This window comes from Hippopotamus amphibius, chromosome 14, assembly GCF_030028045.1.
Source record: "Hippopotamus amphibius kiboko isolate mHipAmp2 chromosome 14, mHipAmp2.hap2, whole genome shotgun sequence".
NCBI classification, from domain to species: Eukaryota; Metazoa; Chordata; class Mammalia; order Artiodactyla; family Hippopotamidae; genus Hippopotamus; species Hippopotamus amphibius.
In genome coordinates, this window is record NC_080199.1 from 80355195 (window position 1) to 80377672 (window position 22478).

General features: G+C 40.9%; 2 protein-coding genes across 5 annotated transcripts in view; one reads left to right on the forward strand and one right to left on the reverse strand.

Annotated features, from left to right (window-relative positions):
• CENPJ (centromere protein J) overlaps positions 1-19655 on the forward strand; it is a 51901-nt gene extending 32246 nt beyond the window's left edge. For 3 of the 4 annotated variants that reach the window (XM_057707673.1, XM_057707672.1, XM_057707674.1), the window contains exons 10-17: positions 1976-2218; positions 5516-5600; positions 14310-14371; positions 14626-14745; positions 16287-16427; positions 16507-16591; positions 16691-16811; positions 18876-19655. In XM_057707673.1, the coding sequence (XP_057563656.1) occupies positions 1976-2218; positions 5516-5600; positions 14310-14371; positions 14626-14745; positions 16287-16427; positions 16507-16591; positions 16691-16811; positions 18876-19071 (1053 nt within the window). In that variant the 3' untranslated portion in view covers positions 19072-19655. Of the gene's footprint in view, positions 1-1975; positions 2219-5515; positions 5601-14309; positions 14372-14625; positions 14746-16286; positions 16428-16506; positions 16592-16690; positions 16812-18875 lie in introns of those variants that run through there. The other variant, XM_057707675.1, reaches the window with a different exon arrangement.
• Positions 19656-20279: 624 nt separating this feature from the next.
• The window catches only part of RNF17 (ring finger protein 17), a 111911-nt gene continuing 109712 nt past the window's right edge, over positions 20280-22478 (reverse strand). The window contains exons 35-37 of the mRNA XM_057707219.1: positions 22273-22462; positions 20783-20882; positions 20280-20343 (exon numbers count right to left, since the gene is read on the reverse strand). Coding sequence (XP_057563202.1) covers positions 20784-20882; positions 22273-22462 — 289 coding nt within the window. The 3' untranslated portion in view covers positions 20280-20343; position 20783. The remainder of the gene's footprint in view (positions 20344-20782; positions 20883-22272; positions 22463-22478) is intronic.

A 22478-nucleotide genomic window follows, 5' to 3' on the forward strand; every position in this document is an offset into this window, starting at 1 on the left:
AGTAAGAGCCCAGCCCTTACGATGGCCGCGAGTTCCTGTAAGAGCTGGTGTCTTTCTGCCTTTCTCATATCATCTGCAACCCTCCCCAGCGGGCTGGCCTCTTGCTGTTGTGCGACTGGACCAACACCTTTCTTGCTGGTGTCTGCTGGCGCTTCTGGGCACGCGCTTCCCCAGCAGCCACGCGGCACGTCCTCCGCCTGCCTCAGGGGTCTGCGCGCTGCTGAGGCTCCCGTAGTTAGGCCCGTGGCTGGCCTTCCTGCACGCGCCTCCCGCCCGGCAGCCTGACCCCTCCCGCGTGCTCTGCTTCTCTCCCAGGCTCGGTCACCTCCTGACACAAGTCCCCTGCGCTCTGTGTTTTGTTCTTTGTGTTCAGGGACCTTAGCAGTACCTGATGGTTGATATTTTATAAACATTGCTTTTGCATTTTATACGCGGGTGCATCAAAAATTATCCGCAGTCTGGCTGTGTGGCCAACAGAAGTTTTAATATAACCGGAGTGGGGATAATTTTTGACTCACCCTCGTACTTTATTGAGAAATAATTGAAATATATAACTATGTATTAAAGTGTACAGTGTGATGACTTGATACACGTATACGTTGTGGGATAATTACCAAAATCACGTTAACTCTGTGTGTGTGTCTCTGTGTGTGTGTGTGTGTGTGTGATGAGAACACTTAAGATCCACTCTCAGCAACTTTCAAGTGTTCAGCACAGTCTTATTAAGGGCAGTCCACAGGCTGTACATTAGCTCCGGGAACCTTTATGACTGAAACTTCGTATCCTTTGACCCACTCTTGCCATTTCCCTCTCCCCCGGCCGCCATTCTGTGCTTTGACGTCATCTTCTCTTTCCCCTGAGGTTCTACTATAAGTGATGCCATGTAGCATTTGTCTATCTTTGGCTTATTTGGCTTTGAATTCCTAACTTATTTGGATGTATGCATTACCATTTTAGTAGTAATAAGTTGCTTTTCTTAACCTGTTAACTGACGCGTTACCATTTGGGTAGTAAGAAGTTGGTTTTCCCGCACAGCAGTGGTTACCAGTAAGAACCTGCTCATGTGTTGGTTGCACTCACAGGAAGGCAGATGTTCCGGGAGGCCATGCCCTTGCCTTAGGCGCGTTCAAGGCCCAGCACTGGGGTTCTTGCCTTGATGTCGCCCGGATCCAGAGCCCATCTCTGGTGCTGCCTCCCGGGGAAGAGTCCTGTGAGCCCTGGTTTCTCCCTCTGTGACCTGCGCTGTGCTGTTGACTGTCATGGGGCTTCTGTGAGGGGGGTGGGTGCCAGGCACACGCGTGTCAGTGAGGCGGGCTCAGGCCTGCGGGGGCTCTGGGGTGGTGGAGGCGCCTTCTTGCTTCTGTCTGAACTTCCCTCTGCTCTCAGTCACTCCCCACAGCTTGTACCCAGGTGGGTGCAGGTGGCTGATTTCTGTTTGTACAGCTGCAAATAGCTTCCAGATGTTTCCAGGAGTTTCTTCACGTAGGTCATTCAGTCTACCTGAAACAGCTCATTTTCATAGACCTGGTTCTTCTCATGAATTCCAGGTAGACCCCATTTCAGGCTGGGAGTTCTGACTTGGAATTTTTTATCCCCTTTGCCTCTGCTCTTCCTTCTGTTAGTCATGGATTCCTGTTACTGCTTTCTTCACCAGATAAGCCCATTCGTCTCTCTCTGTTCCAGTGACTGTCTTAGTTTAGACCTTTCTTACCTCATGGCAGTGTTAATGCACTGACTTCTAAGTGGCATCTGCCTGCTTTCTTGTGACTTCTGGAATTACTTTTGTTGATGGTATGAGGTGAAATTGTAGCCTGAACCCCATTCCTTTTCCTGAGAAACCCAGTGTTATTGAAATGTGATTAGCTACGTCTTCCCTTTTCTGCTGTCTGCACTAGGCTAGCAGTTCTGTTTTGTTGATGTGTCTTGTGTCTTCTGTTGTTTTAATTCTAGTATGCTTTTTTTTTTTCCCGGAGAGGCTTTGAAGCAGCAGATAGCAGATTTACAGGACGATTTGAAAAGGAAAGAAGCAAAATGGTCCAGTGCACATGGCCGTCTTAGAAGCCAGATAGAAATGTTGGTCAAAGAGAACACAGACCTCCGGGAAGAAATAAAAGTGATGGAAAGATTCCGAGTGGATGCCTGGAAGAAAGCAGAAGCCGCTGAGAGCGGCACCAGGATGGGTCAGTGTGCGGCGGCCTCGAGAAGAGACGGGTGCACGGTAGGTTTCGTCACGGTGGGGGATGCTCAGTATTTGAGCAGTCAGGTTCGTGGAAGCAAAGCAGGAGGGTGCGTGCCAGTGCTGGGGGAGGGGAGGAGGAGGAGCCGTTGTTGAGTGAGGACAGTGTCTGCTTGGCAAGGGGACGAGTTTGGGAGGTGATGGTGGTGGCCTGCACAGCCGTGTGAATGTGCTTCACTCCACTAAGGGGTCCACTTTAAAATGGTTAAGACGGTACTTTTATGTTGTGTATTTTACCACAATTAAATACTGCTTTTGTGCTTTGCTATACAGATAGTTTTCAGATTCATTTTCATAATTCTTATAAAGTAATTATAACACAATAGGTAGGTAATCTCAGTTAAAATGGTAAGTAAAATGTTCGCAGAGATCTTTTTTTTTTTTTTTTTTTTGCAATGATCCTTTTAAATCAGGTCTTGTTTTTTTCTTTATTCATCTGTATTCACAACTGTGGTGTGCCAGTCACGGCGCTGAGGCACTGGGGAGCAAGCAGGGAACAAAACAGACTTCTGTGTCCTCTTGGAACTTACGACCCAGTGGTGGGAGAAGATGAGTGCGATCTGTGGTGTGTGACGCAGTGATGAGAACTACGCAGAGAGAGGAGGCGGGGTCGCTGTTGGGGGGAGGGTGTTGCAGTTTTATGTAGGACGGCTGGGGAGGCCCTCCTGGGGAAGTGATGTTGGGATAACGGCCTGAAGAGGGCACAGTGAGCCGGAATGAGCCATGGGTGAGGAGCCTGAGGCTGGAGGAGCCCCAGGGCCCGGAGGAGTGGGGTCTGAGGCTGGTGTGGCTGAGGCAGAGTCTGTGGGGAGCAGAGCAGGGGACGGGATCAGAGATGGGCTCAGGGGTGGCGTGTGCAGCTTTCATTAGGCCTCTGAGCACTGTCTTTTCCTCTGAGTGAGATGGGAGCCCCTGCAGGGCTTTGGTGGAAGGGGTGGCCTCCTCCTTCATTTTGGTGAGCACACGTTCCCTGCTGGACTGAAGCGGGCGTTTGGGCACCATCAAGACGCCAGTTGGGGGATTGCTGCAGCACTTCAGACCAGAGACGGTGGTGGCTGAGGCTGCTGAGGTGGTGCTGGGTGCGGTTAGGTGGTAGAGGGTGCAGACATGGACGGGTTTATTGATGAACTGGGTATGGGGTGTGACAGCAGGAAAGGGACAAGAACGGCTTCCAAAGTGAGTGTAGTCCTCCCCGTTTATCGTGAGTCCCCACAAGAAGAGAGCACACTTTTCCCTGAGGGTGTGGATGTTAGGAGCTCCAGGTGAGCTCTGAGTGCCTCCGGGACGTCAGGTGGACATTGGGTGGGGTTGTGCGTGTACGCGGAGAGGGTCGGGTTGGAGCTGGAAGTTTGGGGCCCTCGGAATGTGGACAGATCACTAGGGCTGAAGGTGTGGATGGTGAAGAGACTGGGTCCGGGCCAGGTTGTTAGGAGGATGAACTGGAGTCTGAAGAAAAGGAGGCCAGCGTGGTATCCTGCGGGCGAAGTAGCGCAGGTAGAGAGGTGGGTGCCTGAGAGGCTGCTGCTGAGTGAGAGGAGGACTGAGAACGGGTCCTCGGAGTTGCCAGGGAAAAGCCTGACTGGGTGAGAGAGGGAGAAGTTTCAGACAGAGTGGAAGGCTTTGTGGAGAAGTTTTGCAGTAAAAGTAAGGAAATGGGATAGTAGCTGTAGGGGAAGTAGTTTTGGTTTTTTGTTTTTTTAAGATGGGAGAATCAACAAGTGTTTGTGTATTGGTAGGCCTGATTCAGTGGAGAAGAAAACACTGATGCAGGAGAGAGTGGACGAGATGCTGAAGCAGTGTGCACGGAGGAGAGGAGATGGGGTTTAGGGAGGGTGTGGAGGCGCCCGCCTGGCCGGGAGCGCGGAGGTCCGTGCCTGGTGACAGGGCCTCAGCTGTGGACCGGGGCTAGATGTGCGGGGCCCATTGGTCGGAAGTTCCCTCCTGATCCTTCAACTTTCCTCAGGGAATGGGGGCTTGGTCCTGTGCTGAGAGTGAGGATGGGGGACACTGGGAGGTTTGAGGAGACGGAGGCAGGGGAGGCTGGGGTCCACGAGAGCGGAGAGTAGAGGGCGAAGTGTGGTCTGACTGTGGGGCTGCACTAGGGGCCACATAGGTTAGAGATCATATGCTTCAAGTGGGAGTTGTTTGCCTTATTTCTTCTCATTCAGTGTTTTGGGTGTGGGGTGGTGGAGAGTAGTATGGAATGTTTTAGCAGAGGTGAGGTCCTCCAGGTGAACACTGCAGAGTGAGGGGCTGGGAGGTGATGGTCTATAAATACAGCAGGCGTGCCTGCAGTGAACCTGAATTCCGGCTGCTCAGGGAGGGCATAGGTTTTGGGGGACACAGAAAATATGTGGGTCAGTGAATTGTGGGACCCTGTAGGCTGTAAGCATTGTTGGAGTGAGGGTCTCAGAGGGAGGAGCTGGAAGGGCAGGTCGCGGTAGTCAGAAGGTAGAATTCTTCCCCCGCCAAAACATTTTACTAGGAAAGCCACCCAAATAGGGAAGTCGGAAAGCATAGTGTGGTGATCACCTGAACACCCAGCTGGATCCGACCGTGGCTCACATTTTGCCGTATTTCTCTATATGTACTTTGTTGAACCATTTGAAGGTAATTGCAGAAATTGTGGTGTCTCACCCCTAAATACGTAGGCACTTTATTAAATGGCACTGGCCTTTTGAATAATTTTTAATTATTTTGTAGAATGTCCCACATTCTGGATTTGAACGCTTTGAAGTTGGTATGTCTGCAGATGTTGGTAAAGACGAGTTCTAGACTGTCCACTGCAGTGCGTGGCTGAGGTGGGAGAGAATAGGTCTAGAGGTTGTGGCTAAGGCATTGGGTGTCCACTCCTGGCAAGCGGGGTACGCGGATGTGAGGCTCGCCGGGGCCAGGGAGGTTGGGAGGAGAGAAGGCGATCTGGTTGGAGGCGGGCATGGGGAGCATCTACCTTGACTGTAAACCTGGGGGGTGTGGAAGGGACAGCGGCGAGCAGCTTCTGCTGTCTGATCGTGAGTTCCTGCCCTCTCCTCTGGCCGCTCTGGGAACAATCACAAACAACTGTTCTGTTTTGCATTGTCTGTTACGCCTTCACTTGAGGAGTGCACAGCTCATTCCCGGTAGCAGCTTGTTCACTCTGGCCTGTAGCAGTAGATGAAAACAGCATAAATGACCACACTTAAAACATCCCCATTGTAAGCTGAGTTCTGTTGGTTTCATTCATTGCACTAATGGGTAAACGAGCATTAATTTTATTTTCAAAATTTTCTCATACTATAGAATTCATCAGTTCGATTTCATAAGAGTCAAGTTTCTTCAGGAACCCAGGTAGAAAAGTACAAAAAAAATTATTTGCCAACACAAGGTAAGATAGTTGCATGATCTTTTTATAAAATATTTCAGGAATTTAAAGAGTGGAGAGTTTACACCCATCTTAAAAAATAAGACATTGTAAATATAATTGAAGCCCCTGTGTTTCCTACTCCCAGCTAATTTGCACCCCAACAGCATTCCCTTTCTGTTTTCATTGTTTTACTACATTGTATCCATAAATCAATATGTTGTTTCATACTCCATCCCTTTGCAGTTTGCTGCTTTCTGTCAGTATTTTAAGCCCTATTCTCATTAATACGTATAAACTCTAGCTGTACAGATTCCATGTATATTTGCCACAGTTTTCTTGCTGATGGGCATTCAGGTTTTCCCCCAGTTTGTCACAGAACAAACAGGGCTGCAGAACAAGTCTTGGTGGTGAGTTTCTCTTGGACACATGTCAAGAGTAGGATATTGGGTCACAGGTTTGTGCCACGCAAGGAGGCTTTCCCTTTGCAAAGCGGCTACCGGTCTTTTTTTTTTTTTTTTTTTTTTACCGTCAGCAGAACATGCTCTTTGTGCTTGTCAACACTTGATCTGCTCAGACTTTAAAATTTTGGCCAGTCAGATGGGTGTGAGATAGTGGGTCAGTGTAATATGCATTTCTCTGACCACTGGTGAGGTACTGTGAGCATCTTTTCATATTTAGTGGACATTTGGGTTTCTTCTTTTGTGAATTGCCTGTTCCTTTGTTTTGCCCATGTAAAACCCTTTGTGTGTGTTTGCATGTGTGTGTGTATGTGTATGTTTTTCCTTATTGAAGTTAATTATTCTGCATACTCATCCTTTGTCATTTGTAAGCACTGCCAATATCTTCTGCCAGTCTGTATTTAGCTTTTTGGTTTGTGTTTTTTATATACATATTTTCCCTTTTAATACTGAATTTAATAAATTTTTTTAAAAATGGTTTTTGCTTTTCATGACTAAGAAATCCTTCTCAGTCACAGGTCACAAATATGCTATTTTCTCCTCTGAACTTTTGTTTTCACAACTGGGTCTTTAATCTACTTGGAATTTTTAGAAATTCTTTCTTTTTTTTTTTAGAAATTTATTTACTTATTTATTTATTTTGGTTGTGCCAGGTCTTACTTGTGGCATGCGGGATCTTTAGTTACAGCCCGTGGACTTCTTCTTAGTTGCGGCATATGTGTGGGATCTAGTTCCCTGACCAGGGATAGAACCCAGGCCCCCTGCGTTGGGAGCTTGGAGTCTTACTCAGTGGACCACCAGGGAAGTCCCTAGAAGTTATTTCTGTGAGTTAAATGTATAAAAGTGGATATAACATATGCAGCTTGACAATTGTAAAGGAAATACTTGGGTAACCACTGCCTAGGTGAAGAAATAGGTCACAGCACCCCAGAACTGCCCCCTCCCTGATCATATTACATTGTTTTTCCTTATAGTTTCTACTTTCGTAGGTACAGCCCTAAAAAAATGTTTTGTTTTCGAGCTTTCTGTGTAGAGTTGTATTGTGTGTATTCTGTTGTCTTCTTTCACTACAGTTTTTGAGATTCAGTCATACTAATCTGCAGCTCTAGTTTACTAATTTGCACTGCAAGGTAGTATTCCATTTATGAATATATTACCATTTACTATTCTTCTGTTGATGGTTAAATTTTTTTAGTTTTGGGGTGTTAAGCAATGATGCTGTGAACATTCTGGCGCACACATTCATTTCTCTATGACATATTCCAAGGGCTAGAACCACTGGTAAGTGGTAGGAATATCTTTAACACTAACAGATACTGCCAGAATATTTACCGAAGTGATTTTACTCTCTCACCAGCAGTGTAAGTGCTTGCTTTGCTCCATACCTTGTTATTACTTGGTATTTTCAGAGTTAAATTTTTGCCTGTTAGGAGTGTAACTGTATCTCATTATAGTTTTAATTTGCATTACCCTGATTACTAAATATGTTGAACACCTTTACCTATGTTTATTAGCTATTCAGAATCCCTCTTTTGAGAAGAAATTGATGAGGTCTATTTTATGGAGTTGTCTGTCTTTTTCTTTATTGTTTTGTGGGAACGTACCCTCCTTGTTATAATCCTTTAACAGTTAAATGTATTGCAGATATCTCCTCCCAGTCTGCGGCTTGTCTTTCTACTCTCTATATAAACTATGTTCTCTTGAATCCAAGTTCTTTATACCTTTTTTAATTGAAATATATTTGACATATAACATTGTGTAAATTTAAGGTGTACATCATGTTGATTTGATACATTTATATATTGTAATATGATTGTCAGTGTGGCGATATTTAGCACCTCTGTCAAATCGCATAACTGTCATTTCTTTTTAGTGGTTGGAATAATTAAGTTCTAGTCTCTTAGCAAGTTTGATGATTATGATATGGTGGTGTCTGTATTCACTGTGCTGTGCATCAGATCTCTAGGACTTACTTGCTGCTCACTGCAAGCTGTATCCCCTAAGCAACATCTCTCCTACCTCCCACCTCCCAGCCCTTGGTAACTACCATTTTATTCTGTTTTTATGAGTTTGGCTTTTTGAAATTACACATATAAGTTATACATACAGTATTTTTCTTTCTCTGACTTATCTCACTTAGCATAATGTCCTCAAGGTCCACACATGTTGCTGCGAATGGCAGGATGTTCTTTTTTCTCATGGCTGCATAATATCCCATTGCATATATATACCACATTTTCTTCATTCATTCATTGTTGAGCACTTAGGTTATTTCCATATCTTGGCTGTTGTGAATAATGCTGCAGGAAATATGGGTGGGCATATCTCTCTTCAGTATCCTGTTTTCATTTCCTTTGGATATATACCCAGAAGAGGAATTGCTGGATTGTATGGTAATTCTGTTCTTAAGTTTTTGAGGAACATGCATACTGTTTTCCATAGTGGCTGCACCAATTTATATTCCCACCAACATTGTACAAGGGTTTCCTTTTCTCCACATCCTCATTATCTAACAAGATAACACTTGTTATCTCATGGTTTTTGATGATAGCCATTGATTTGCATTTTCCTGATGATTAGTGATGTTGAGAATCTTTTCATGGGCCTGTTAGACATTTGGATGTCATCTTTGGAAAATGTCTGTTTAGATCCTCTGCCATTTTTTTTTTTAAATTAATTTATTTATTTATTGGCTGCATTGGGTCTTTGTTGCTGTGCATGGGCTTTCTCTAGTTACAGCGAGTGGGGACTACTCTTTGTTGTAGTGCTTGGGCCTCTCATTGCAGTGGCTTCTCTTGTTGCAGAGCACGGGCTTCGGGTGTGCAGGCTTCAGTAGTTGTGGCACATGGCCTCAGTAGTTGTGGCTCGCAGGCTCAGTAGTTGTGGCACATGGGCTTAGTTGCTCTGTGGCATGTGGGATCTTACCAGACCAGGGAGCAAACCCATGTCCACTGCATTGGCAGGTGGATTCTTAACCACTGCGCCACCAGGGAAGTCCTGCCCATTTTTAAATTGTATTTTTTTAATTGAATAGTATGAGTTCTTTATATATTTTGGATATTAACTCCTTATCTCATATATGGTTTATAAAATTTTTCTCTCATTCTGTAGGTTACTTTGTTGATCGTTTCTGTTGCTGTGCAGAAGCCTTTAAGTTTGATGGTTTTTGCTTTTGGTGTTATATCCAAGAAATCATTGCCAATATTGTTGTTAAGGAGCTTCTTTCCAATGTTTTCTTCTGGAAGTTATATGGTATCAGGTGTTATGTTAAAGTCTTTGATCCATTTTGAGTTAATTTTTGTGAGAGGTATAAAATGGAGATCCAATTTCATTTTTTTGCATATGTTTATTCAGTTTTTGCAACACTTTTTTTTTGTTTTTTTATTTTTTAAGAAACTATGCATTCCCCAGTGGGTATTCTTGGCTCCCTTGTTGAATATTAGTTGATTGTATACATGGAGGTTTAATTCTGGGGTCTCTTTTCTGTTCCATGGGTCTTTGTTTTTTATGCCAGTACCATACTGTTTTAATTATTATAGCTTTGTAGTATAGTTTGAAAGCTGGACTTGTGATACCTCTGGCTTTGTAGTTGTTGTTTTGCTGTACTGCATGGCTTGTAGGATCTTAGTTCCCCAACCAGGGATTGAACCTGGGTCCACAACAGTGAAAATGCTGAGTCCTAACCACTGGACTGCCAGGGAATTTCCTGGCTTTGTTCTTTTATCTCGGGTTTGCTTTGGCTATTCTGGATCTTTTGTGGTTCTGTACAAATTTTAGCATTTTTTTAAAATTTCTATTTCCGTTGAAATTTTGATGGGGATTGCATTGACCCTCAGTGGTTTGGGGCAGTGTGGACATTTTAACAATATTTTTCTGATTCATGAACATGAAATGTCTTTCTGTTTATTTGCATCTTCTTTGATTTCTCTCAACAAAGTCTTACAGTTTTCATTGTACACATCTTTCACTTCCTTGGTTAAATTTATTCCTAGGTATTTTATTGGTTTTGATACTATTGTGAATGGGATAGTTTTACTTCTTTTTCAGATGTTTCATTATTGGTGTTTAGAAGTACAACTGATTTCTGTACATTGACTTTATATCATGGGACTTCACTGAATTCGTTGATTAGTTCCAACAGTTTTTTGATTGGGTCTTTGGGATTTTCTGTATACAAAATCTTATTATTGTCAAATAATGACAGTTTTACTTTTTCCTTTCCGATTTGGTTGCTGTTTATTTCTTGGTTTCACTTAAGTGCTGTAGCCAGGACTTCCAGTACTATGTTGAATAAGAGTAATGAGAATGGGTGTCCTTGTCTTGTTCCTGATCTTAGGGGAAAAGCTTTCAGTTTTTCCCCACTGAGTATAGTGTTAGATGTGGACTAGTTGTATATGGCCTTTTTTGTGTTGAGCTATGTTCCTTCTATACCCAGTCTATTAAGGGTTTTTGTCAGGAAAGGATGTTGTATTTTGGGCAATTGTTTTTTCTGCATCTGTTGAGATGATCATGTGATTTTTAAAATCTTTCTGTTAATGTGATGTATTACATTGATTGATTTGCATATGTTGAACCATCCTTGCATCCCGATACATCCCAACTGGTCATGGTGTATAATAATCCTTTTAATGTATTCTGTTTTTCTTAATTTCCTTTTTATTGAGGTAACATTGATTTATTTACTTTAAAAAAATTTATTCATTTAGGCTGTGCCAGGTCTTAGTTGAGGCACGCAGGATCTTTATTGTTGTGGGATCTTTTAGTTGCAGCATGTGGACTTCTTAGTTGTTGAATGCAGACTTCTTAGTTGCAGCATGCGAACTCTTAGTAGTGGTATGCATGTGGGATCTAGTTCCCTGACCAGGGATCGAACCCAGGCCCCCTGCATTGGGAGCATAGAGTCTTACCCACTGGACCACCAGAGAAGTCCCAAGATAACATTGGTTTATAACATTATGTCTCATGTTTTGAACATTATATTTGTACTTTTGTTTACACTACTGCATGCTCACCACCAAAAATTTAGTTTCCATCTGTTACTTTACAGTTGATCATTACCTATTTCATTCTCCCTCAAGACCCCTTCCCCTCAAGTAACCATTACTCTGTATCTATGTATCTATGTATTTGATTCAGTCATTTGTTTTTCTTATGTTCACTCATATTCCATATATGAGTGAAAATCATATCGTATTTGTCTTTCTCCATCTGACTTATTTCACTCTAGCATTAATACCCTCAAGGTCCATCCATGTTGTTGCAAACATCATGATTTCATCTTTTTTTTTTTTTTTAAATAACTCTGAGTACCTTTTAATGTGTTCTTGAATTTGGCTTGCTAAAATTTGTTGAGAATTTTTGCATCTATATTCATCAGGGATATTGGTCTATAGTTTTTTTGTCTTTGGTATGAGGGTAATGCTGGTTTTAGAATGAGTTTGGAAATGTTCCCTCTTTAATTTTTTGGAAGAGTTTGAGAAAGATTGACATTAATTCTTCTTTAAATATTTGGTAGAATTCACCAGTGAAGCTGTCTGATCCTGGGGTTTTCTGTGCTGGGAGGTCTTTGATTAGATTTGCTCTTTTTACTTGTTACTGGTCTTTTCAGATTTTCCATTTCTTCCTGATTTAGTCTTGGCAGGTTGTGTGTTTCTAGGGATTTTTCCATTTCTTTTAGGTTATCTAATTTGTTGGTATATATCTGTTCATAGTAGTCACTTAAGATCCTATGTATTTCTATAGTATCAATTGTAATGTCTCCTCTTTCAATTCTAATCTTACTTGAGTCTTTTTTTCTTTTTTCTAGTTAGTGTAGCTAAAGGTTTCTCAATTTTATTTTTTTGAAGAACCAGCTCTTGATTCTTTCTGTTGTTTTTCTGGTCTCTATTTATTTCCACTCACCTGTATTATTTCCTGACTTTTGCTACCTCTGGGCTTAATCTGTTCTTCTTTTCTCTAGTTCCTTGAGGTGTAAGGTTAGGTGGTTTGAGAGCTTTCTGATTTCTTAATATGTACATTTATCAGTATAAACTTTCCTCTTACAACTGCTTTTGCAACATCCCTAGATTTTGGTATGTTATATTTCCATTTTCCTTTGTTTCAAGATTTTACAAGTTCCCCTTTTGATTTCATCTTTGACCCACTAGTTTTTCAGATATGTTGTTTACTTTCTACATAATTCTACATTTTCCAGCTTTCCTCTTGTTGATTACTAATTTCATATCATTGTGGTCACAAAAGATAGTTGGTATGATTTTAGTGTTTTTCTGTTTGCTAAGATTTGTTTTGTGTCCTCTCATATGATCTATCCTGGAGAATGTTCCCTGTTGAGAAGAATGTGTATTTTGCTGCTATTGGATGGATGTCCTATATATGTCTGTGGTTCACTTGTTGATTTTCTGTCTGGATCATCTGTCCATTGCAAACAGGGTATTGAAATCACCTACTATATTATCTCCTTGATGTGTGGTCCCTTTTATCATTACATAACCACCTTCTTTGTCTCTCATTATTTTTGGCTTAAAGTCTAGTTTGTCTGATAGAAGCATGGCTGCTACCCCCACTTCCTTTTGGTTTCCACTTGTGTGGAGTATTTTATCCCATCCTTTCACTTTGAGCCTATGTGTGTATTTAGAGCTGAAATTAGGGAACATATAGTGGGTCTTTTTTTTTTGTAATTCATCTAACCACTCTGTGCCTTTTGATTAGTGAATTTAATCCATTTACATTAGTTAATTATTGATACGTAAAGACTTATGACTGCTATCCTATTGTTTTCTTTTGGTTTTACATCTCCATTGTTTTTTTTTCTGCTTCTGCCTACCTTTGTAGAATGTTTTCTCCATGGTAGTGTGCTTCATCTCCCCTTTTGTTATGTTTATGGATACACTCTAGATTTTTGCTTGTGGTCACCATGTGGCCTACATAAAACAGCTCATAGATACAACAGTCCATTTTATGCTGTTAGCACCTTATCGCTGTTCACCTATAAAGACTCCACCTTGGACTTCCTAGGTGGCGCAGTGGTAAAGAATCCACCTGCCAATGCAGGGGACATGGGTTCGAGCCCTGCCCTGGGAAGATTCCACATGCCACGGAGCAACTAAGCCCGTGCGCCACAACTATTGAGCCTGTGCTCGAGAGCCCGTGAGCCACAACTACTGAGTCCATGTGCCACAACTATTGAAGCCCACGCACCTAGGGCCTGTGCTCCACAACAAGAGAAGCCACTACAGTGAGGAGCCTGCGCACCACAACGAAGAGTAGCCCCCGCTCGCAACAACTAGAGAAAGCCTGTGTGCAGCAACGAAGACCCAACACAGCCAATAAATAAATTAAATAAGTAAATAAAAATAAATTCATAAAAAAAAAAAGACTCCACCTTTTACTCCTCTTTTATGTTTTTGATGTCGCAGTTTACCTCTTTTATGCTCTGATTTCATTAACAAATTATAGTAGCCAGAGTTTTTTCTTTTTGGCTGCACCTCGTGGCATGAGGGATCTTCATTCCCTGACCACAGATTGAACCCATGCCTGCTGCAGTGGAAGCACGCAGTCCTAAGCACTGGACAGCCAGGGAATTCCCTGGTTGTAGTTATTTTCAATACTCTTTTCCTGTATTTTATTTTTTATAATTTTGATGTTTTTTTTTCTGTATATCATAATTTATATAACTATTATCCTTCTGTTGAACATATTTATTTATTTATTTATTTTCGTCTGTGCCAGGTTTTAGTTGCAGCATGCAAATTTCTTAGTTGCAGCATGCGTTCGGGATCTGGTTCCCTGATCAGGGATTGAACCCAGGTTTCCTGCTTTGGGAGCACAGAGTCCTACCCACGGGACCACCAGGGAGGTCCCCAGTTTTTTTTTTCCAAGACAAATTTTGTGTGGATTCCTGGATGCATCTATTATCTGTACCCCATTCTTCCCTCTAACTAAAGTCCTGGTGATTGTTTCCAAAACACCTTTGGGTCTATCTATTAGGTTAGTTGAGCACCTTTCTCCAGATAGTAGTAAACTTTCAGAGAACAGATACTGTCTTCGTCTTTTTTGGTCATCGGGACTTAAGTATTTGAGTAAATATTTGAATTTATACAATGAAGAACTCCTAGGAATTAGTAAAGAAAAACACTAAAACTTCCTTAAATAATAGGTAAAGGACAGCAGTTCACAAGAGTGTGAACTAAGGAAATATTTGACCATGTTATTGTGTAAACTTAAAGCTTTCAATTAAATAATAAAACTAACTCTGGCAATTATATTCTAACAGGCAATCCATCTCGAAGATCCAAGTCTGAGCCTCGTGATTTAGGCAATTTGGATAAGGGACAAGTAAATCTCTTTCTGTTTTTATATATTCAAACATATTACTCAGGCTTAAAGTTGATTAGTTAATTGGCTTACATTTCTAAACCATTTATAAAGGAAACTTTTTACTTAACATTATAAATGTTTTCAATACAATACTGAACATTAGAGTCCTATAATAGTGGAATCTGGCTTTTGGACTTAAGTATAAGTTTTAGCTGCTTGAAATTTTTATTATATGTCATGTAGGACAGACCAAGAGCCTCTTGTCCTTACAGATGGCCTCACCCAGGGAGCCACCTGAACCAGTGAACTTTTCAGATCCTGAATATAAAGAAGAGGATGAAAAAGAGGAAAAAGAAGAAATTCAGGGGGAAATCAGCCATCCTGATGGAAAGGTTAAACTTTTTTTTTTAAACCAGTGAATATTATAAAAAAAATAAACACGGGTTAAAATAGAGTTGACACAGATTCTAAAAGAGTTGATCTTTAAGACTGTTGACGGCCCTTAAGACTTTAGTACCTTGGCACTTGACCTTGGCTTGAACCTCCAGAGTCCTCTGAAAATAATACACAGCGCCAGTTTAGTTGCCATTTCTAATTTAGAGATACAACAAAAGGAGGAATACAGTCCAGTTGTGTAAACTTGTCCTTCCTTCAGACATCGCGAAAAAGCGTTAGTAACCTTGGTCCTTTTCAAAGCCTCCTTCAGCCAGCCTTAAGTATCTCCTGGATCAGCTGCTCTCCACCCCCAGCCTGACAGCATTATTCTTGTGCTTAGGAAGGGTTTTGAATGGCTGGGTGTTCCAGCTAAAGAATGAAAGACAAGGGAAGGAACATAAACAGGGTTTGTTACTGAGGAGGTGATAAGGAGATTTTCCCTCACATTTATATAGAACATGTACTTCTCCAAGTGCTCTAATCTGATCCACTTCAATAGAAATCAGAAGGCCAAAGTTGGACAAAGACAGTCAGAAAGGCAGTTAGACTTTTCCTGCACAAACTCTAGGGTAACAAATTGACGAGGAAAGGTTTTCTTTTTTAGAATTCCAACTAATGAATAGAAGAGGAATGAAAACTGAGATTTTCACCGTTCACTGTCTCTCGTGACATGAGGGGTTGAGGCAGAGTTATCAGTGGCTCCTGAAACCTTAGAGGAAAGGGTGACCAGTCTCATGATGCCCCCCAGTCAGTGCTGAGGTCACGAGGCAGCCGCGCACTCACTGCATTTCTGGACGTGCTGCCATGTGCAGTGCTCTTGCCAGAACAGTTCAGCAGGGATTGAATGAAGCCTTGAGAGCTGACTACTGGGCTTTTTAAGGAGAAATAGGGATATGAGGACATGTTAAATGACACCATAATGGAAAAGCAGCCAGCCAAATCCAGGATGTGGGAAACATTACATATCCAGTGAACCAGTACTTCAGCAACTGGCATTAAAGGGCGGGGCGGGGGAGGGAAGGGACCATTAAAAATTGAGATTAGAGACACACATCAGCCAAGCGTGTGTGGACCTTATTTTGATCCTGATTCAAGTAAATTGTAAAAGGCTTTTTTTGTTTGAATTTATGGAAGACAATATGGATGGTTATGATATTTTGAAAGAATTATGGTTTATTAGGGATGGTAACGGTTTGGTTATGTTAAAAATCCTTCCATTAGAGACATCTGTTGAAGTGTTTACAGGTGAAGTGATGTCTGCAGTTCGCTTTAAAAAAAAAAAACCAAAAAGTTTGTTTTGGGGTAGTAGGTGACGGAAGAATGCTGTTGATAGTTGAAGTTGATTATTATGAGTTTATTAACTTTTCCTCTGAGAAATGTTTTAATTTTTATTATGAAAAATTTCAAAGCAGGCAATTCAAAGAATTAGGGTTATTTGTGTCACGTGGTCTCAGGAGGAAATTTTATATATTGATAGTCTTGTTTCTCCTTTTTGTAGATAGAAAAGGTTTATAAGAATGGGTGCCATATTATGCTGTTTCCAAATGGAACCCGGAAAGAAGTGAGTGCAGATGGGAAGACGGTCACTGTCACTTTCTTCAACGGTGATGTCAAGCAGGTCCTGCCGGATGGGAGAGTGGTAGGTTTCCACAGGCGTGTTTTCTCTGTAGCGTAAACACCCCTGAAGAAGAGGCACTGCTGACTCCATGTCTTTACAGATCTACTACTACGCAGCTGCACAGACCACCCACACCACGTACCCAGAAGGCCTGGAAGTCTTGCATTTCTCGAGTGGACAGATAGGTGAAAACCTGCTCTGCTCTCTCAGTATTAAATTGTTCCCTTCCTTTAAAAAGAACCTTTCCTTCCTTTTAAAATTTATGGTAACCCCGTTTTCTACAGAAAAACATTTCCCGGATGGAAGAAAAGAAATCACATTTCCTGACCAGACTATCAAAAACTTGTTTGCTGATGGACAAGAAGAAAGCATTTTCCCAGATGGTACAATTGTCAGAGTACAACGGTACGTTACCTGTTAAGTTTGTTTTCTCTGTAGTTTCTAGTTTTCAACTTTTATTACGAATTGAATTTTAAAAATCTTAAAACACTTGTGTAAGTCATTCAACGTTTCAGTGAGTTCAGTTTCAGTGAGTTCAGAATTTGAGAGGTGAGATGTATTTTCAGCATTCTGGAGTTTAGGATGAGTTTGAGATAAATGGATTCTGATATCTAGTTAGTCTTTATCCTAGAGACCTAAAAGGTGTCTAAACAGTACTTTACGAAAGGAGAATGGCAAATATTTGTTTAGGTATAAAATTGGTGAAACTTGAAAACAGTGAGTGAGACACAAAGAAGGAAAGCTGCCCTGTCAGTTTCTGAGAACAACCAGACTGAGTTTTCATTTTCTGGGTCTCCCTGTTCCAGCCTAAGTGCTTTACTCCTCAGGCCTCCCTAAGCCAATTCCTTAAAATCAACAATTTCTTTATTTCTGAGTGTTAAATTTCTTGAAGTTAGAGAAAACTACTTCAATCCACAGTGAAGAGCATTTTATAAATACCATTTTAATTAAAACCCTGATGGAGGTTCCTGTTTTTAGCTTTTCCTTCCTCTCCTGGAGTGAAACAGTTAATACCTGTTAACCTGAATTCCATGATATAAACTTGGCAGTGATGTAGGAACTTCTTATGGTCATGATTGTGTTTTTTTCCCCTTAATGTGCATGGTCTGAAACTTTACCTGGTACTCAACTAAAGATTTTCCTCAAATTTTATTTATGTGTAGAGTATACTTTTTTTTTAATAAACTTCAATTTTAGAATGTTTTAGATTTACAGAAATATTGCAGAGATAGTTAAGAGAATTCTTATACACCCCACACTGTTTCCTCTATTATTTTTTTAAGCTCTTTATTGGAATATAATTGCTTTACACTCTTGTACCAGTCTTTGAGGTACACCAAAGTGAATCAGCTGTATTTATACACATATATCCCCACATCCCCTCACTCCCACGGCTCCTTCCCACCCTCCCCGTCCTGGCCTTCTAAGGCATCACCCATCATCGAGTTGATTCCCTTTGTTATACAGTAACCTCCCACTAGCTATCTCTTTTACAGTTGGTAGTGTATCTGTCTATGCTACTCTCTCACTTCGTCCCAGCTTCCCCTTTGCCCCCTCCCAACTCCGGGTCCTCAAGTGCGTTCTCTACATCTGCATGTTTATTCTTGCCCTGTCACTGGGTTCATCAGGACCATTTTTTTAGATTCCATATATATGAGTTAGCATATGGTATTTGTTTTTCTCTTTCTGGCTTCCTTCACTCTGTATGACAGTCTCTGGGTCTGTCCACGTCATTACATACAGCTCAATATCATTCCTTTTTAGTACAGTATACTTTGATTTCAGAAACTTTTCAAAAAATTTTGACTCTTATGATCGAGATTTTCTGTAATAAAAAGAAAATCTGAAAAGCTCCCTGTACCCATCTGTCCATCTTCAAGTGTTAACTAATGGCCAGTCTTTTCATTGACACTCAAGCACATCCCATGTATAGTTCATTCAGGATTATCACTTTTTTAATTAAGGTATAACTGACGTATAACATCAAGATCAAAGATTTGATATTTGTATGCATTGCAAAATGATTCATCACATACATTTTTCTTGTGATGAAAACTTTTATTCTCTTAGCAGCTTTCAAGTATGCAATTCATTCTGGATTATTTTGCCATTTTTCACTTATAGCAGTGGCTCTCAAACTTCAGGGTGCAGGTTGTTGGGCTCCACCCAAATCAGGTGCTTTTCTAAGGAGCCCTCTGGTGATGCTGACATGCCAGGGCACTGGCTCTCCAACACGTTTATGTGGCACAAAGCCATTGTGTTCATACGAATGCTGAGAAATAACCAGTATAGAAAAAAACATTCCGTGCTGAGAAGCTGATTCCCAGTCTTTAGCCCTAACTTTATGTTTATAATGGCACGTTCTACCTATGTAAGGACCAGGGATGCTCTAGGAGGAGGAATAACTGCCAGAGTTCTCCTGTATACTTTATATTTTTAAAGAAATTAAATTCTATTTTAAATTTACAGAGATGGCAACAAAATCATAGAGTTTAATAACGGCCAAAGAGAACTACATACGGCCCAGTTCAAGAGACGGGAGTATCCAGATGGCACTGTTAAAAGTGTGTATACAAACGGTCATCAAGAAACAAAATATTCATCTGGTCGAGTAAGAGTTAAAGACAAGGATGGTAATGTTCTAATGGACACGAGATTGTCCTGACCGTTGCGTGTGACTAATCATGAAATAACACTAACTTGATTTTCTTGTTTTAAAAGTGTACATTTCTTGTGGATTCTGATTTAATTTATATATACACTCTGTGTGTGTATAAATGGAAAAGATTTTTGGAGTATAAAATAAAACTTGATGCTTTTTTAAAATAATATTTAAAATGCACAGGGACAGCTTTCATTTTTAATTCACCTACCTTGTCTTTCTATGGTTATAACCAGTATAGACTTTAACAGTGAATGTTTTCATTGGTTGGAGATGGTTGTTTCAAAGCCAAGAAGTACAAGAAACACAGCATCATATAGATTTTCCCACTGCCTGCCAGCCCTGTCAAGGTCTTTCTCAGAAAGTTTACTGAAGGAGTAAGATAATTTCTCCACTCAGCATGTTACTGTGCTCAATTAGTACTAAAATTAAAGTATTTTATCTACCACAGAGGTTATAGACTCACAAGTTAAAACAACGACTGAATACAAATAAGTCAAACAGTAAAACAGGTAGAAGAGTTCATTCTACGAGTTGCAGATACATCTCATAGGAGGAGAAAGCAGTTGTAATGAGGGTGATAGTTGAGAATGGCAGGGACGTGAAAACTAACCAGCCAGCGTTAACCTATAGACTACAAGTGCCTTGACCTTATAACCTATTAACAATGGGCTGACAGAAGCAAGGTGTCCTTCGTTTGGTGGGGGGGGGGGGGAGGGGGGGGCGGCAGGTCACCTGTAAGTAAATTTACATAGTAAGTTTGGTCTATTCACTGAGTGCAATTTGACAGAAAAAAAGCTACATGTATTAATTCCAGGTGGTTTAAAAAATAATTAACAAAGTTTAAAACTTTTCAAAGAAAATATATATATTACCTCAGGATAGAGAAAGATTTTTTTTTTTTTGGCCTCACCATATACAGCTTGTGGGATCTCAGTTCTGTAGGGAAGAGAACGACTGGGGAGGGTAGAACAGGGGCCTGCAACTGTGCTGATGATGTCTTATTTCTTAAACTGAATATATTAGTTATAAAAGGAACTATGTTTTTTCTTATGTGCATAAAATATTAATTTAAAAATTATAGTAAATACTTGAAAGCAAATATTTATTAACTTTTTCCAAACAGCACCTAACAGTTTAACACGTAAGAAAGGAAAAAAAAAAACAAAAGGGACAGTACTACTGCAGAACAAGTCAAGAAAAATAAGTCTGAAGTGGTGTACATGTAACAGAAAACTTTCTTCTGGGCTGCTATAGATGCCATGTATTGTATACCTGAAAAACAAAATGTGTTATTTTAAACTTTGCTTAATGCTCAAATCTAGTTACTGAATCACGTTACATTTATGTGAATGGACAAAGGGTGAGCCGTTGACTGAAGCACTTCAGTCATCTTGCTGTCAGGACACTGACTGTCAGCAGCGCTGCCTGCGTAGCAGAGAGCCCTGCGCTGACAGTGCCTGCTTGCTGCCACCCTCCTTACCCCCATAACTATCTGGGACCATGAACGGTCAGGGTAGCCGTGCCAAGTGTTTTTACAGCTGTGGAACCTCTTGGATACTGGTGCTGAACAGGCAGGAAGGGCCTCGGAAAGGGCATCTACAAGAGATTCTGGTTGAGCTTTCTGGTCATGCCTTTGAGAAATCGATTCAGCATGACTCTCTGCCAGCCTTATGCCAACTAAAAGGGTGACCAAAAAAGGCATGGTACTTACATCACTCGTCTCGGTCTGCGAGCCCCATTTCTACTAATGACATGTGAACTGGATACTGTTCATCTTCATATAATGTCACTATTTGTTCCGGTACCTGAGCCTAAAATTAAAAGATAGGTGTCAAGAAAACCCCATCATGTCTTTCCTGCCTGTTCCTCCTACAACTGGCAGGAGGAACAAGGCCTTTTCTAAGTTAATTTATAATTTATACACTGTACTTTCAAAAGGTATTTGTGATGGTTTCTTGCTAAATCCCATTCTTTCCATCTTCTACTTTATTTAAAATGTAATTCCTCATCAAAGTTTTCCTAGATTGGGCCAGTGGGCTTTAATACTACCATCCCTGTTAAAATTCATTTACATTCTACACATGAAGCATACCTGTATGCATACACTCACCAAATGTTGAGTGTTATCCATAGAGGTGAATACACACGTATTTATAAGAACACTGACTTATTTTCACTGGCTTCTTGAGAGAAACCCTGCATAAGCCATTTTACACCACTGCACACACATGAGCATGACATGTACGGAGGTTTTCAGAAAGCACTTTCTAGTAATAGCACTGCTTCATTAAGAGCTCATTCTCGTCACAACCAATATACCAGAAATCCCCAAATCAGGGCAAGCTGGGCTGAAACAACAGTGGTGAGGACTAAGGTGAACTGCAGAGCATGTTTCCATCTAAACGGACTGTTGCGGCACCACTCGTGCTGTCATTTCAGAAGATACTGTAATACTTAGATATATAAAATACTAGATTTTGTAATACTTAGAAATAAGACTTCTTGTATAATTTTCCAATTTTAAAACAGCTGTGCACTAAATCAAACATGGTTACAAGCCAGAGTCTGCCTGTGAGCCACGCCTTTGTGACTAAGCCTCTGAAGTAGAAAGCATGTTTATACTAAGTATGATATGGATTTCCTTACCTGAACCTTCTGATACAGGTTCTACTGCATTAACCAATTCAAAATTAGCACAATCATGATATGAGTACCATTCAAACCTGTCTGACTTTGACCAGAATTCCCATTCTGGTCTTCCCTACTTTTAGGATGCAGCTCAAACGTCACTTCCTCCCTGTCATACTCATTCAATAAGTACTTGAGTGCCTACTAAGCAGGGGCTCTAACATCATATCCTGATCCACAGCACTTAGTTCATTCTACCCTATACTGGTGGTTTACACGTTTCCCTCGCTGACGTATTAGCTCTTTGATTATAGGATACTCATTGTGATCATTTTTTACCTTAGTCACTCCATCAATGATGTTTTATATCATTGCAGGGCTAATCAAAGTTCGCTAAGTATAAACTAAGACATCATTTGAACAAGCCTTAAAATTAATCCTATAGTATTTACATTATATGCTTTAAAGCATTTTTGCATCTAGAGCTGCATAGATAAAAAGCACTTTAGAAAGTTAATAGGGATCCTTGAAATAGCTTTGAAAGTATTTTGGCTAATTAAGACAGATATTTACCACAGAAGAAGCGTAAAGCTGTTTTCCTTGAAGACAGTCTATCATCGCCCACAATGCTTCCATGCTCCACTTGGGACAATACGGTATTCTTATCTTTCCTACATCTCTTAGGGGAGGTTTAAACCCTGCCAAGAGAACTCTTATGGCTCGGGCTGGATGTTGCATAAGATGAAGAGGAATTTGACGCAGTCTGTCACAAAAGAAAT